We start from the raw sequence: 18,073 nt of genomic DNA on the forward strand, positions 1-18,073 counted from the left end.
GGAAAATAGTTTCTACATGAAACTGCTCACAAAAAGGTCTATGGATTGTCTTGAGTAGCTGAGTCATGATTTCCAGAAAGAGACTTTGCTGTTGAGTTTTACAAAAATGTGCCATATAGTTCCATTATGTTTGATTGTTTTTGAAAGGCTAAACATCGACAAATATGGGATGAAATCGAATATTTTGCGAGATGAAATATTATTTTTGAAATAATTAATACATGTATCTTCTTTCAATAGATGTGGGCTTTTGGACTTTACAACGCACTGGAGATATTGGAAATATTTGTAGAAGACAAGTCGGAAACAATCATAGACAGTTTGTGGGTCGGTGCGGACAAAAGGCTATTTAACAAACAATCCGCTCTGCACTCCCTCCACAATCCTTCCGATTGTGTTCCCCCGAAGAAGATAGATGAATAGGACTGTATGCTCATTTTCGATTTTGGGGTGAACTGTTTCTTTAAGTTGGATTGGTTTTTCCCTTTATTTGAAACGCGCAAAGCCAACTGTAAGATAAGATCTCCCTGGACCTGAAACAAGCAGCTTTCTCTTCCTCTGTGTTCCCCACAGTTCCTGGAAACACCCGCAGCGTTCGAAAAAGAAAGATTTCACTTAAAAATTTGATCCGCAGCTAAATTTGAGACGTTGTTGAAATGTTGATGCCCAGATTCCTCAGGCTATCTGGACGCTGCAGGGACTGATATTAAAATAGTGTGGCCACTCAACCATATGTCCGCAAAAAATGAAAACAAGTGTAATATAATACAATGTCAACTGAGGAGCAGAGTCAAGCCTGTAACTTGGGGTTAGTAGAATTTAGGTGAGCAGTGAGAATATAGTTTATTGATATTGGCTCTTTAAAACGATAAGAAATGACACAGAAACACATCTGAATTCCATCTCAAAGTGTTTTAATTGTGGTTTTGCCGTGCACATTCCTGGCCAGCCAGGGTCCATTTATATAAATCTATTAACAAAAGCTGGGAAATGCAGTATAAAATAAAACAATATGTTACATAAACAATATTTACAGACATTTGAATATAATGATTGTCCTTTATAAAAAATAAAAGCTTGAGGGACAAATATATGATTTGCATGCAGAGTCTGTTTCAGCATCCACTGCTTGTGGCTTGTGTTGGTCTTTGTATGGCTGGCAATGTGTTAGAAAGGTTAATGAAAAAAGGCAACAGTAGCAAGCATTACATAGTGTTCAATATTATTTACAACATTATTATGTACAGAAATATACAATCTGTATTGTACTGCCTGCATTGTTTATATATTATAAAACCACTCAGATGAAAAGTGATATATGGAGGTCAAGGTCAAATCCCTCTCCTGGTGTGTATGGCCTGATTTATGGTAATTATATCTTCAATAGGCAACATTTGAAATACAGCCACATGGATCATTCCCCAACACACATGATGCTGCGAGGCAGCTCAGGGAAGCGTGCACACCAGTAAGGTTTGCTGACGTGATGTGATTGATGTGTTCAAGAGATGCCCCTCTTTCAGACCAACAATGAATGTTAGCTGTTGAAACCGCAAACGTTCTCTAACCTTGACCAAGGATTTGAGCTGCCTAACCATAACCTCACCGTAGTCAAGAGTTTATTTACCATAACTATTTACTGTAATTGCTATGCATGGATCATCTAAAACAAAAATGTTACGAGTTGAACTTTAAAACATTGAACATAAAAAGAATCATCCAATTGGTCAGCCCAGATGGTTTGACCAAATAGTCTAATCTTGTTCCCACACGACGCCAGAACAGATTTTATGACTCTGTATCTGACTGTCCCATTATGTAGATGGTATGAGGCACTATAATCTAAAATGACTTTGGTAAAATCTCTGAGGTTATACTTTGACCTTCACATTCTAACATGGTGGTGGGCATTTGGAGCGGTGCTAAATCTGGTGGTGTATATTGTACTTTAAGTGATGAAAAATAAATGAAGTCATGGTACCATGTCAGAAAGTTGCATGGCAGCCCAACGTGGTTATTGGGGTCAGCACTAGAAATGTAGGAGAGACGTAATGCAAGAGACATCCCGGATCATCCTTCACCAAACTTAGAGGGGAGACCTTGAGTCAAGCCATGTTACACATTTAAGTATCAGAAGCCGAATTATTTATCGTATGCAATCAATGTAATTACAGGTTGCAGGATGATAATGAGTGGGTTTGCTTGGATGTGAAGTGGCAATGTTGGATGCTACTCTGTTCTTTGAGAGTGGCTTTCAGATGACTGCAAACACTCTGAAGGCTTTTCCACCTGTTGGGTTCAGTAGGCTGGAAGAAGTAGGACAGAACAGAGCGGTGGTAAACATGACGTTCTGTTTTCCACAGCAATTAAAAGGTTCTGATGTAAAGCTCTATTCTAATATGTATTCAATTTGATCATCACACTGACAGAGGTTGTTGCAAATAAAAATCTGAACTCAAAACAAGGTCCAACTTCAAATCAAATACACACAAATTGAAAATATGTATACATTCATATTAGTTCTTCTATATATACACTGTACATAATGTACTTCATATACTTTTTGGATCTCACCTCTCTGAAGTGATGCCATTCTGGTAGCTGCCACTGTACTGCTTCCTTTTATCCACAGGCATCACGTCGAGGTACCCGCCTGACTCATTCTGGATCACTCCAGCATGAACAGCTGCTCGGCAGATACTGGATTTCTGTTGTTACAACAAATCATACCTGTAAGAAACAAACCCTAAGAAGAATTCCTGCTGTTCTCATTAAATCATCAATTGGTCCCTCTACGTGTGGAGAAGATGACGCCGTTTCAGACCGGGTGGTTATATGTGTGTTATGAATCAGGGTGAAAGCACTGGTTGAATCCCAAAACACCGTTGGTTACACATATCCAGTTGCCTCTGATCTGGGGCTTTCGTCGCGGATCTCAGTGAGTGGAAAATCAGGATTAAAGTCATATGGTTTGAACTAGGCATTTGCACTTGAATAAAGCCATCGTTTAAAAGTCAACTTGTGAAAATTGAGGAACAAGAACTTACATCTGAGTAGAATTTTGTCCCAACGACTCGGGCCCGACTGTCACGCAGACAGTTCCTGGGACAATACGACCTGAAGAAAAAGTCAGAGCTCACTTTGGGTCCGAGGACGTTTTCAGCACATACACTGGAACTACTTTATGTTCTTCCTATCTGAAGGCCCAAACAAATCTCATTTGTTGAATTAACACTATTAAGGCAGAGTTAAAGACCTACAGGTTGTTGGATTGTAAATAAAAGATTATAAATTGGCAAACCAGGAAAACTTTGTCAAGATCTAATATAAAATTCTGCAAATGCTAACTTACCTTCATTGATGCTCTGAGCTAGTTTTGCTACTTTTCTTTGATTTGTAAGGGCACATGGGCCAAACAGCTAACCCCTATTACTGACAATGACTGGGACACATTGGCTCATTGAGGTTTAATTCAAACATTGAGATGTTTTCAGTCTCCCGAGTGAATGAATCTAAAGCAGAATGTTACCTGGGACAGTGTCTTACAGGTTTCTTGAAAGGGCAGAAAAGTGCACCGGTGGTGTCGCATGATAGTGCCTTGACTGGGAGAAAAGAAAAAGACAAACACAGCGAGATGACAGTGTTTCTGTATACAGACGACGTGTGACTGTATCTGTGTCCTCAAAGTGACAAATATATTGTATGCTCCTTACTAGGCACCGATTCCACTTTGAAGGAATTTGCGCTTCTGTTTTTCCTGTGAATTTAAAGAAAGCTGCATTAGTTATGGTCTGTTTTGCATAACCACAGATCATTAGTGCCCACTCAGGGAGTACATTTACATCCGGACTGTATTAAACTCACTTTTTTTGCTTAATACTAGAATAGATAAAGACTGAAGACAGGGACTAATCATACCCGATTGATTGAATACCATTCTTGTATGACTTAGTGAATTGTTGCTTTCTGCCCAGTCGGGTCACATCCAGCCATCCTCCATCATTGTCAATAACACCAGAGTGTAAGCCGGCTCCACACACGCTGGATTGCTGCAAAGAAAGATAAAGATGTGAATAATAATGGGCGGCAAGGTATATCTGAAAATTCCCATGAAACCAGTACTATTTGATTCCCGATATTTTCGTATTTCCTGTAAAAACAGAAAGTTACGGAGGAGCTTGTTGCGGATTTTGATTGGTGCTTCCAATAGCCAATGGTGCCGAATGTGCGTTCCAGTATGACAGTAGCTACTAGCTCAACATGGAGACTTCTCGCCACCACCATGGCCTACGCCAGCTGATTTCATCAACCAATCCGACAGGCATGAAATGGCAAAAAAAGACAACCATGAAGACGTCGTTTTTTGGAGTGAGACCATGCATGTACAAGCCGATATCCAAAGCTGTGGTGCTGATGTATCCTAATGGTAATCTTGTGTCACATCTATATTATTATCTGTTCATTGGATGTATACACCCTCGATTGCAGGATGAGTCATCAACATTTTATTGTTTTTTCTGGAAATTAACTCTGAAATACCAATAAGAATACCTACAAAACCATTTCATTGGTGCGCCAGATACTGGCACACAGGTCAATAATTCAGTCAATCAAACTTTATTTATACAGCACCTTTCAAACAAATCAAATGTCTTTCAAAGTGCTTTACAAGCGATTGACAAAACTTGGGATGTTAAAACTAGTACAATGTTATATCAAATTGAATAAATATATATATAATTCATAATGATCAAAACAGTTGTTCAAAGTAGCAAAATGTAAAAATATGAAATAAAATAAAATAAAATGCTAATGTTTGGATCAACTGGAAAAAAAGTAGAATACAATAGATTTGAAAATGCTTATAGAATAAGTATAACCACAAAACCATAAAAATGATAAAGTGACGACCAGCGTAATACATATGTGATAAAACAACTTAAAACCATTTCATGGCAACTTTAAAAGAAACATGACATTTTTTGTGGATACATAGTGAAATGCCAGTTTTAAAAATTGGTCTCTGGGGACCATTTACCATGTCATAATATCCAGTCCCAACCACTTTTCCAGGGCTGTCGAGGCAGCCTGGCGGACACTCATATCTATGGACAGGAAACAGTACAGTGAACACGTCTGGTGCTTTGTTGTTAATAGAAGCACATACTATTGTACAAATGTTAGTACAATTCAACGTTTTTTTACCTAAAACTCAAATTCTATCTGAACTGTCCTGATAATTCACAGCTATCTTGGTCCATCAGATGTTTTCCAGAATTTGCATGCACATCATTATTTGACATCCGTCCGTTGCAGTGTCACCACTTTCCCGAGCATGTACCTGTTACAGGTGGTCCCCTTGCACTGATCTCTCAGCTTGGTCTCGCAGTCGACCTGTTGACCTACAATAACAAACACACGAGGGCTTTTCACAATCTCATTTTAATACTAGTAATAATGTGTACTCTCAAAGCCGCACCATTCAGACAGCTGTGGTATGGTGAGAGTAGTCCTTACACATCTGCTCTGTGCTGACGACCTGGTTTCTCTCTAGGTTGTCATTGGGCGAGGGGTTCGGTGTCTGGGCCCTGGGTTGGGGCTCCCTGTCCCTCACTGGTTCCGGTTCCGGTTCAATGTAGTTGGTCTCCTCAATCTCAGGAGCAGGACGCCTGTCAACGCCGCCATCTGAAAACATTTAATCATTTTCTATACAAGTTGTATTTATGTTACACTTGAAACATAGAAAACAATATTAGGGGGGCTTTCCATGGGGTTGCCAAATGTTGTGAACTACTAAAAACCCCATGCTCTGTCAGTGAAACTATCGCTAACAATGTTGGGTATGTACAAAGGTATACAAGGAGACAAAACATGGCAGAAAACCACAACTCAAGACCAAGACTCACCTTTGTAGCAGAGATTATCCCTGCAGCCTCCAGCATAGCTAGCTGGACAGGCAGAACAGGGAGCTCCATATTTGTATGGAGCATGACCCCACCAGTTGCCCCTGAAGAGAAATCCAATCAATTATGAAAAACACTGACAAAAAGTTGTGTTTTAATATAAACAATGTTGAAGGATTCTGAAATATTTAACTATGTTTGTGAAACTGCATTTATGCACGGAATATAGCATTTGACTCCTACATAACATTGATGGACTCAAGATGGACACCTCCTCCTTGTCAAGACCTGGTGTCTACATTACCCACAATGCAACGTGAATGCCAACAGTTTGGTTGCAGATGTGGGGGTGTTATGGTAATAGTGTAGCCTCGATCTAGGTTACTTTTTTCTAGCTCCGCACCACCAGATTTTTCTTTTTCATTTGTAAATGAGATCATCACTTGATATATCAGATTTAGCTATGAACAACTTTCCCCACATGTACAGTGGTACTTCCCAACACACGTAAACAGACTTTGGCACTGTTCATATCTTGTTTGTATCTCTTGTTTGTAGTTATTACCAATAAGACTGAATTTATTATTTCACTTTCAATCTCTGATATTTCGAGGAAGTTACACATTATGGTATCGAAACAAGCAAAAACGTACGGTGGAGAGTAGTTGCAGACCAGGTAGACGGCTTTAGTCCAGATCATCCCCCACACGTTCATGTTGTAACACACGTTAATGGCACAGCCAATACGATTGCTAGTAGCCCACACCAACTGGAAATTGAAAAGAAAACACACACACACACACACACAAACAAAGCGACGTGTTCAGTGGTCCTCTAACATTTGATGGGGCTTGCAGCTCAGGGGTAGGCAAACTACCATCAGTCTATTGCTGATGAACAACATTGGTGGGAAGTTGGTAGGGTGAATGATTTAAACTCAGATGTTGATGGATGGCAGCCTCCTCCTGTCGGACTCAGACATAAATTTACAATAACCCGTTTATGGGAGAAAGATATTTTGTTAAAGGTATGTTGCTATGCACGTCGCCTAGATGGATGGAATGAAATTACAGATCCATTAAAAAATGTTACCTAAAGATACAAATTCTAAAATGGCACTATAAAGGTTGCTGACCCCTGTTGTAGCTGAAGGCAACAATCATGCAACTATCACAGTAACAAAAGCAATAGCGATAATCTTTTATAAATTGAAAAAAGGGACTTGTTTTAGATCTGATAAAGGAAAGAATTCATATATTCACAGAAGAATATTTTGTTTGTATTCATTTTAAAAGATTGGATCTCTTGTTAGAGGTCTAATCAGACTCGGTGACTATAAACACCTGTGTGAGAAACCAGCTCTTACCTGAGTGTAGTGAGTACAAACAGGTCCTGAACATCTGAATGGGCAGTGTGGGTTGCATTCCTGGGAGTAGGGATAGCTGTAGTACCTCACCTCATCATACCAGGCCTGGACATGGTAGGTAGGGGGGCGATCCCTAAAGTCACACAGGAAGTGTTATACTGTATCATTTGTACGAATGCAATCTTGTTTGTTTAGTAATGTTATAAGGAGCTAAAGTCTAAAATATCCCCATGGACCAAAAAAGGCAAAAGGTCTTGTCTTTTTAATAGACAGTTTTCACAGCAGACATTTGAACGCGTCATAGCAGGAAAAGCACAAGTGTCAGTTAAGTTGAGCCATTTCCAGGATCATTTCAGTCATCATTATTGTCATTAGTTACTGGGCTTTTAGTGCAAGAACACGAATAAGCAGAACACACACCCACAATTTGAATTAGACCTTTTTACAGTCCGGACCAGCCAGACAGATGACCAGCCAGGTGTAATTCAGCCAGGCAGGCTGGTCTCATCCAGCATTAGCTATACCTATGAAAAATGCCATAATAAAAAAGAAAAGTACAAAGACCACAAAGGGTGGATGGGTCCAACAAACAGCAATCTTTCAGCCAGGAGACTGCTGTTTGTTTCACTTAATGTGGCTAATTAGCCACATTAAGTGAAACACCTGTGTGGTGTACAGTGGGCGTGGCTTTTATTTGGAGACACAACCAACAAGCTACAAAGAAAACATAGTAAAACTGATATATTTTGACCTTCGTAAGCCAAACACACCAAGCAGATGCGAAGCAACACTAGCATATTCTAGGAGTCATGTTTCTGACCACCTGACAGAGACAAGAATGTCTGTTACGTAACTTAAGCTACGGATCATCTGACTCTACGTTTCTATGTCTGTTGCTCTGAGGGTCTAATAGTGTCGCCAATGCGTTTCATACAGAAGCTAAAGTGTGCCTTTGTGTGTTGGTATCACGATGCTGAGGGCTACTACTTCCCAAGCATCAGCATCTGACGCCCCGCCAGTTACATGCAGACAATCTTTTCAACATAAACTTCCGTCTTCACAGGAATATACTCATTTGGGTTTAGGCAATAAAACTAGCTGGTTTGGTTTAGGAAAAGATTGTGAAATACTTAGTTAGGTTTACGCAACAAACCTACTTAGTTAAGTTTTGGAAAAGTTGTTGTTTGGGTGAAAACAACCACAGACGTTGAACTCAACATTGACTTCTCGCTTCACGTGGGGAACAAACAGCAGTCTCCTGGCTGAACGATTGCTGTTTGTAGGACCCATCTACCTCCCCGCCCTTTGTGGTCTTTGTACTTCCTCGTTCATTATTACGTGGATAACATCCAAAATAATTTCGTGGGATTCCTACGAATTATGGCAGATTAGTTTTCATTGAATGCTGGATGAGACCAGCCTGCCTGGCTGAATTACACCAGGCTGGTCATCTGTTGTTTGGTTTTGGACAGGTAGCATAGTGTGTGTCTGCTGTAGCTTGAAACAACACTGATCAGGTCTGTGAGAGTGAACCAAACAATAAAGGTAAAAAACATGAATTAGAGCATGATGGTGCATATTGTACCTATTCTTATGATAACACATGGTGTGAAAAACATAGTTTAACTAAGACAGTTCCCTCCACCTCTTTGTACATACACACCTGCCCCAGTGCGCTCCAAGGTTTTGTCCTATTTGTGTCAACATGTGGCTCGGTCCATGTTCCCATCGGCAGGTATGTGCCCAGTGCTCCGCGCTCCTCTCTAGCTCGTAATCCCATACCTGGGGAGCACACACAGAACATCATTTAGGTCCTTTTGTTGAAGAGTTATTTGCCTCTGAAGAGATGAACTTTGCTCGGGTAAGTAGCTAATATATTGTTTTCAGCTGGTACCTAAAGCATTAGTTTTGGTAATATTACTTTTCTCCTGGACTCTTGAGGTTAAACTCAATGAGTCCAGAGCAGCTTTACCTCCAACAGATGTTTGCAGACCTGAAACCCCACTCTGGATTACCCTCATGATTTAAGTGGGCTAAGTGGCCATTTACCGTAGTTGTGGCCTTAATTGCTACTCATTGCGTCTTTTCAGATATGTCATCACCTTCTTTGAGTAAACGTAACTAACATAAATTCCACTGCAAGCAATCTGAATGCAACCTTACATATTCAAGGCAAAATAAACGTTCCTTTAGGATACAGTGGCTGTACGCATGCCCCTCGTAAATCTAACACAGTATAGTCAAAACTAGGCCTCTCCTACACACACACACACACACACACACACACACACACACACACACACACACAGACACATACATGAGAGAGAAGGGAAACAGAGAGGTATCACCACCACCACATCAACTTGCAGCCTTGTGCTACTATTCAATGTGGTTGTTTCATAGCTTGTTTCCAGTAAGTTTTGGTCTCGTAAAAAAACGAAAGGCTGACAAATAAAAGTCTCTTTTTTTTTTTTTTTAACTCAATTGAAGTTAAAATACCTGAAACCTATTTTGAACAAAGCAGACCGTGGGTATAGGATTGAGCAATTCAAATGTTGCGAGCAAGGTTAAATTGACTGTTGGAGAAGAATAGGTGCAGTGTGCTCCGGTGCTGGCAAGCTGTTTGGTTGCATTACGGCTAACACGCGTCAAAAAGCATTAGGATAATGCTCAAGTGTGGAGTTGTAACTGCTCTGATTGACCACCATAATGTGTTCCATATGTTTGGTAGGGCTAACAAACTGTGCACACTGTTGCCCATTCACTGTGGCACTGCTTACTGTTCAGGCCTGATTGGAGAAGGGATATCATGACCCTTCTTCAGCTGTGGCTGAAATACCAACACAGGTTGCCATGTGATGCTATATTTTTCCAAGATTATTACATATATATACATATATATTGTTACTGTTGGATAGAATGTTTATCATTCCAATTTGTGTGAACCTATTTTCAGTAAAACTCAGTTACATTAGGCTTTGGTAAATGTAATGACTGCAATCACCAGAAAAAGAATGACAGAGAAGGTTGTTTCTTCAAAGAAAACAGGAAACATGCTTGAATTCGCCTGCTTTGTGCGTTTTAGTTTAAGTCAATGGCAGACAGAACAAACATTTGCAGGGCACAAGTGAGATGTTGCCTTTAACTGGGCAGTCTAACTGAGAGCAGCACTGTGTGGACATATTGTATGGGACTGCATTGGTGGAAGTTCTGTTGCGACAGATGCCAAGTGAAGCCAATGCGGAAGTGCCTCAAACCTGCATTCTGGCCAGCCATCAGCCATCAGGGGGCGACTCCTCTGGTTGCAAAAAGAAGTCTGGTTGTATAGAAGTCTATGAGTAAATGACTTCTCGCTTGATTTATTCTCTCAGTAAACATTGTAAAAAATGAGTTTGGTCTCGCCGTTAGTTTCAAGTCTTCTTCAATACAGCATGATGTTCATTTAGACTTTGATTGACAGGTCGTTACCACGCAGTTGTCCGTTCTAAGAGTCGAACCCTTAAGCCCGCTCATAAGGCAAGACTGCCCACCTGCACAAGCCATGTGTCACAACTCTTGGAGGTTATGATGAAGTTCAACCTCAGCACAAAACTTTCACTGCGAACAATCTACAGCGGATACTAATGATCTCTGCCAGCTCATTATTCTGTCTGTTCTTGTAATTCATCACCCTCAATTATCCAGCAGAGAAGAAGATGGACTGTCCAGCAGCCTTTTGGAGAAAGGTCAAGGTAACAATCTCGTTTTGCATTCCAAAGAGCATTAAGTTCCAAAAACACAGAGCCGTTTCCAACCACATGCCAGGACCACCTCTACTGCAGAACTAAGTGCAAGATGTGCAGTCTTACATCAGCAGATTTAGGACGAATGCTTTGGGAATTCAATGTGTGCAGAATGCTTGTAATTCAACCTACAAGTGGTTGTGATTATGGGGACCTTTAAAAGAGGTCTCAGGAAAATCTGCTGAGCAAGAGATGACATACGAGTGTGCATTTGTATGAAACTAAGAAGTCAGAGCTGCGATGAAAGTGCAGCCCCTTTGGCCTCCAGAATCCTGCAATCTGAAAACCAAATACCAGCCCCCGGCCATACCACATCATTATCATCAGTAATAGTATCCCTTGCTGAAGGAACACTGGATTAGTGTACATAACATACATTTACAGTCCCGTGCCCCGCACTTCAATCGACGAGGCTCGAAGTGTTTGAAATAGATTCACCAGCGTGGCACCCAAAATGAGATGCGCGGAGGATCAAACAAAAGATAACATCTGCCTCGGCCAGGGTTTGAGTGAGCCGGGCGAAGAAAAAAGCCAGAGGGGAACGCTTGTGAGGTCGAAGATCAGGACGGCAAAACAGTGAGGCAGGGAGAAAGAGAGTCAGCGGGAGGAGCAATGGAGCGATAGAGTAAGGAGACGCAGGGCAGGAAGAAAGGGAGGGAGGGAAGGTTGGTTGAGGTAGAGGGCAGGACAACACTGCGGGGGTGAAAGCTGGAAATGGGCCAGGGTCAGCGAGGCCGGGCAACTGCAGCTAGCCAGATGGTGGCTTTGGATTGCAGATTGTTTTCTCCGTCTTTCCTCCCCTACTCTGCTTTAGCTGGCAGAGCTACACCGGCAGTCTGAGTCAGGGAAGTTCTTAAAGATCGGGGCTAGTGGGCAAAAGACACAAATCAGCATCCATACCATGATGATGTGTAGAAAACATAGGACATAAATAAAACAGAATTGTTTTTTTGTATTGCAATGTAGAGCTAAATTCTAGTATTTTTCTAGTTTACATAGGATGTGGACATGCCGGTGTGTTTGGCAAATGTAGCGCCCCATCATGTGACGTTGGAGTGTAAACTTCACCAAATCCAATAGGAGCAGGACAGAGCTCCTCCACCTAAACTTTGACAGCATCCAGAACCGGCTTGCACACTATGGTGAATGCGTCTTACCAGCAACACAACAAACAAATACAACCAAGTTGGTGAAGGATGTGCTCTGGCCCTGGAAGTAGAGCTGGGTTACGACTGTGGGTGAGCTAGTTAGCTGAACATGCTGACGACTGCATCTTACGTTAGGGCAGAAAACACATTGTGCAACCCACACCTTACATTTTTATGTTTTTGGTTTCCATGAAAGGGCTCAAAAGTATTTTTAAACGCGGAGAATCCCTTTTAGTGGCCAATGCACTCCGCCAAAGCTTTCGATGGCGAGGGCATGACCCGCCCTACTCGTCCTCTGATTGGCTTACGCTGATATTTTTACCCTAACACTAACCAATCTCACTTCTCAGGTGGGTCATGACTTCGCAACCTCAAGAAAAATAATTTGGCGCCCCGTTATGGTTGCTTAAGTATGATTGGACGGCCCATAGTGAATAGTCAATCCAAATACTGGTGGCGTTAAATCAAAAACAGAAATGTGTGCAGGGTAGTATTCTTTCAAATGATAATACGTATTCCAGTGTGATGAGGTTTACCGACAGCACATGACCGACAGCTGCGTCCTCAGCACCTACCATGTACTCCATGTTGGAGGCGGGAGGGTGGACCTGACCCCGCAGCTTGTTGTGCAAGTCCAGGATGAGGTGCATGTCCCCCTCGCTGATGGCCCTCCTCCCCCTCGACCTGGCCCTCCACCACTCCTCGTCCCTGTCCCTGTACTTGTCCAGCATGGATTCCAGCTGCGTGGAGTTGTTGAGGACCATGGCCAGGATGGTCTGGGTCAAACACAGGAGCAAGCTTGCCACTCCGACCCATCCCGGGACAGGAAGGGACCTCTTCATGACGGGCAGAATGCTGCTGCTTAATGAAGAACACGTTTTGATGTCTGCCAAACAGAGAGGGGATGTTCAAGTAGAATAGCATGAGTTTTGAGATTTCAGCTTCATTACAGTGATGCACAAGAGAACAAAGTTTCCGCAAAGCTGTTCTTGCAGCCCAGCTCATTATTACAGTAGCTCATTAATCAGGCTACATTTACATCGATCAGTGCACACATTTATTTCTCCCCTTCTTAGTAAGCTTACCTACACTACAGCATCTTCATAAAAGAGCCCAAAGGCACCTTGAATCTGTCCTCTGTCTCCATTTAAATAATGCTGTAATCATAGGGGGACTCCACTTCAAACAGTAAGTCTAATGCAGCTTCCAGCAGCCTGAGTGCATATGCAGGTCACTGCATCACTACGCACAGTAGGACCAGTATGAACCGAATTTTCACACGAACGAGAATTAGTGCGCATGCGTTACTGTACGTTACTTGTCAACATGCACTGAAAGGGAGGCAGAGTTTTGACAAACAGATACAATCATAATTATTATTATCTTTTCTTTGAATGATCACTTTGAGAACGAAACAGTCCAAAGATATATTTTGTACAAAAAAAAACAATAGTTCCAATAACAAGTTCCATTATAGAGGATATTGTAAAAATGATTCCAGTAATAATAAAGCCTACTTTTAAAATGCAAAGCGTGATTAAGCTATAACCCCCTTGTGGGTGACAAATGTACACACAGAGGTCCTAAATAATATTAGTCTAGTCATGTCATAGTGCATAAGCTAGTGAAAGTTTACCTTTAAATTGCGCCAAACTGATGGAAATATCTCCCAGGTGCAATATTCCAGATGCCAGAGATTACTGCAGAGTGACCGTTTTCCAATCTGTGGAGTCTGTAAATCCATCCATCACACAGAATGAGTGCAGTGCAGTCGGTACGTCCGCGCTGGAAGAGTGACAGAGAAAGTGGGAAACGTCTATAGGTACCTGTTGAATTCCTTAGCTGGCTCAGCTCGCTACTGGCTGCCTGGGGCTGCTGCTCATTTTGCGTGTATATGCCAAATTGGCACTTTGCTTAGCAACATGCAAACGCACGGGACCACGCCTCCGCAAACCCTCTTGCCTGCTCCCCCTTACTGCACCCCTCATCTAACACACGCACGCATGCACACACACACACACGCACTCACACGCACTCACACGTGTTGGAACTCCAAAGTTGATCAATATGAGGAGGCACTTGATCGCTCTAGAAGTGACGTGTGGATGTTATGAGAGCAGCCCACTCCTGTTGCAAATAAAATGCGTTTTTCCTTTTTTTGTTTGACAGGAACACACGGTCAGAATTAGCTACTGGCAGCAGAAAATAGATAATAATACATATTACATTATAGATAATAAAGATTCCTAAGGATTAAGAAGCCAACCATGCACTTATGACATTTAGTCTTATATTGTATCACTAGAGCGCCTTTTATTCTGGTGTCACTCCGCATATTCTACATGAACCTGCAGTTTGCAATCATATCTGGGTCCTTGCAAAACAATAGTGGGAAATTATTATAGAGTAACAATAAAATGCATCAAACATCCCATTCATGAACATCTGCAGGTGAACATTTCTAAGATCACGTTAGGGTCCCTTACCGTGTGTGTGTGTGTGTGTGTGTGTGTGTGTGTGTGTGTGTGTGTGTGTGTGTGTGTGTGTGTGTGTGTAGCGGCATCCAGCAGGGTGGCCAATATTCCCCCTGTGACGCGACCACAAAGCACTGATTCATCTGCCTTTTACAAACACTAGAACACTTGTGAAAGTGTGTGGGCCGTGTGTGTCTGTGTGTGTGTGTGTGTGTGTGTGTGTGAGTTCCCTCTCTCTCTCTCTCTCTCTCTCTCTCTCTCACTGCTTCCTCTGCTCCAACATGCTCTGTTCCGACTGTCCGTCAGCACAAAGAAGACTTTTGAATTTGCATTGAGGTCCAAAGTTCAGGCGGAGAAGTGTTCCAGCAAACAGAAGAAACATGATAGTAAAATGATAATAAATAAGATAGTTTGCGTAAAGGTGAGATCACATTATGGAATGTGTCATAGACGGCGCATTTCAACTAGAAAACAAAGAGTCCACCAATTTACCCAAATGATCTGTAGTTTTTGCTTTCATAGGTTCTGGTAAATCTACAGAATATATTCAAACTACTCTCACATAAACACATCTATCAGCACCTTACCATTTCAAAGTAAATGTCCATCAAAATGTCCCAGAGACAAAAAGACAAAATCCTCACAAGTGACAACACGGGACGATGGAAATGTTTTGCATGTTTGCTGTAAAAACGACATGTAACGAATAGATGAATCGGTCGTGAAGATGGTTTCCGGCTAATCGATTCATCAACCAGTCGTTTCAGCAACAACTCTAACATTGTAAGCCGTGTCTACTTGCTACAAAATGACTGATGACTGAAACATAAAAAGGGCTCCAAATATACAAATAACGTCCTTATTACACTTCGTTAAAAACCAGGTAACGTCCACAGTTTTAAATGAATATTACTGTTTGTGTGTGCACTTAGATGCCAGACAACATTGATTATCTTTGGAGATTAAGGATGAAATTTCAACATGTCTGATAGCGTGTGATCTCTTCTACAAGCACCTGCTGCCCCCTCTTGGATGAAGAAGAGACTTTCTGTAGAAAAGAAGAAAAGAAAACCTTCGGTCATCTGTGTCACCAGTCTTTGGGGTCGAGGGCACCTGGCATCAGGCCTCAGAGTCTCTTCAGGGAAAACGAGGAAAGCAGTAGCCAGCTCAGTGGCTGGCATACGCTCAAGGCTAAATTTCGCCACATCCTGCATGGCCGCCAGGGTTCAGCCATCTGATGTCAGATGGGAGAGAGCCTTGGTGTTCCTCCAGCATGAATGCAACTCCCTCCGATATTCTTCAGAGGGAGGAACAGTAAAGGTGGCATGAACGCGCCTGAATAAGGCACTAGCAGGTGTAGGTTCCCGCTGCCGTAGATCCAGCTGCAGTGTCATGCTGACCCCATGGAGCTGTCAACTGCCCCATCCAAAGAATTACGAGCTGAGGAACAGGAGCCGGGCCTAGAAGCATGGGAGGGCCGCCCTTCACTGTACTCAGTGATTTGATGCATCAGCCTTCCCCGCAAGGGTGGAGGGTCAGGAGAAGCGACTCCATCTGGGCTAGCTCAGCGGTCAGCAGATCCACTCTAGAAGACAGCATGCCGGAGTTAGCCCTCTGGAGGAGCCCCTGCGGCCTCTGTGGCCCCGGCGTTTGAAATGGGTTAGGTTGGCCTGGATTCAACTGAGGTCACAAGTGACTTTGTTGATATAAAGACTCGACCTGGGAGTACGCGAGATAAAAGATATTCAGTATCTAACACTGCCTCTGGCGGTCAGTAAGGACAAAGTACAAAACACACAGAAAAATAGATAGTCATATCCAAAAAAAATTCAATATAAAGTATACTTTTTTTGCACTGAAATAAACACAGAAGGCTAAAACTACAACAAACACATTGTATTATTATATATTATAAATATGATCAAATCAATGATTTGTTATTAAAAAAGAAAGAAAGAAATACACTAAGTCATCATGTCAGTTTCATACTACAACCTGCACGTATATGTAGACTTTATACAGTTCATTTACACACAATACAATACTTTCCACATTTCCATTTCCTTTTCATCAATAACATACTGAATGAATTCATGTATTTAGTTCCAGTATTTCTTAATTATTAGTCAGCTCCATATAATATATGTTTTCCCTCCACATGTTTAAATCCACAGCAGTGACTTTTACCTATAAATCAGAGTCTTTATGTTCTTTGATCTATTTTAGGATTAAACACACAGCATCAGATTCAGGATGTTTTCAGGAGTTTAACCAAACGTCCTCTGTCTGCAGCTGAAGAGGATGCAGGAGATGCTGAATAAGATGCAGCAGCAGATGCACCACAAAGACCAGTGATCGACTCCCAGAGTAGAGCTGGTCTGCAGCGCCACCTGCTGTTTCTCCCCTGAACGACAGCGGGACCTTCAGACAACATCAATCTGGCTCTACATTTATCCTCAATGTGGTGCTTTGTATAGTTTGTAGAGTAGCATATAGTCTGCCTGGACGTTTGTTTGTATTGTCGGATTTTGCTTTTGGTCTCTGAAACTTTTGAATCCAGTTTGCCCACTTTGAGCCCCTCACTGGTTGAACAGCCCAGATAGCAAACTGACTCCCCTCCGGACCCAGATCCGCAAAACGGGTCCGAATCGGAGTCCACTTACACAGCGGGACTGATCTGGAACGGATATGCGTCAAAGATCCAGAACAGATCCGGCACAGATCCGATTTGGACCCGTTCATAAAGCGGATCCCTTTCACAAAACTACAGAATAATCTCAAATCAAGCTGACTAACATATAGATTGCTTTCTAAAAGTGTGAATACTCTATTAATAATAAAATGTTGAATTTAGTCAAGACTTAAAATCTACAGTTACGCTGGAGAACATGAATGCATAGTTTGTGTAAAATGTAATAGTCTTAATATAAATGCGTAAACGTAGGTCATAAGTGGACAAAATAGTCAAACTTCAGTGTTTGGAAATAGAAAAAACAAATGGCATCATCTTGTAGCCCCGAAAACAACCAGCTGTTGCTCCGTGAAACATCTGGATAAAGTTGTAAAGCCGTTGGATGCGCGTCACCGAGCGCAGCAGCCCCGCAGAACCAGCCTCGGCCCAGTTTGAACGAGACCGTATATCGTCTGAGAGGATTAATGCAGCCTAAAGGTGGTGCAGAAATTGCGAAGGTTTGTAGAGTAATCCTTTGAGCTTCCGGGGAGTCAGAGAGAGAGAGAGAGAGAGAGAGAGAGAGAGAGAGAGAGAGAGAGAGAGAGAGAGAGAGAGAGAGAGAGAGAGAGAGAGATTGGAATGTCGAACTCTCTGTGGCGCATGTTGTGAGGGACTGATGGACACTTTTCCCCAAGGAAGAGACGTTTGATTGAGACTATTTAATGGCAA

At 42.0% G+C, this 18,073-nt stretch overlaps 1 protein-coding gene across 1 annotated transcript; it reads right to left on the reverse strand.

The window, feature by feature from the left end:
- Positions 1–2,254: 2,254 nt before the first annotated feature.
- crispld1b (cysteine-rich secretory protein LCCL domain containing 1b) lies at positions 2,255–13,041 on the reverse strand (the record flags this gene model as incomplete). The annotated part of the gene is made up of 14 exons (XM_079173889.1): positions 2,255–2,306; positions 2,575–2,708; positions 3,048–3,117; positions 3,530–3,602; positions 3,714–3,757; positions 3,919–4,049; positions 5,039–5,105; positions 5,342–5,402; positions 5,518–5,685; positions 5,907–6,007; positions 6,557–6,672; positions 7,270–7,402; positions 8,933–9,051; positions 12,775–13,041. The coding sequence occupies 14 exons, from the start codon at positions 13,039–13,041 to the stop codon at positions 2,255–2,257; spliced, it is 1,536 nt and encodes a 511-aa protein (XP_079030015.1).
- Positions 13,042–18,073: the final 5,032 nt, after the last annotated feature.

Source organism: Pholis gunnellus (assembly GCF_910591455.1).
Source record: "Pholis gunnellus genome assembly, chromosome: 14".
NCBI lineage: Eukaryota > Metazoa > Chordata > Actinopteri > Perciformes > Pholidae > Pholis > Pholis gunnellus.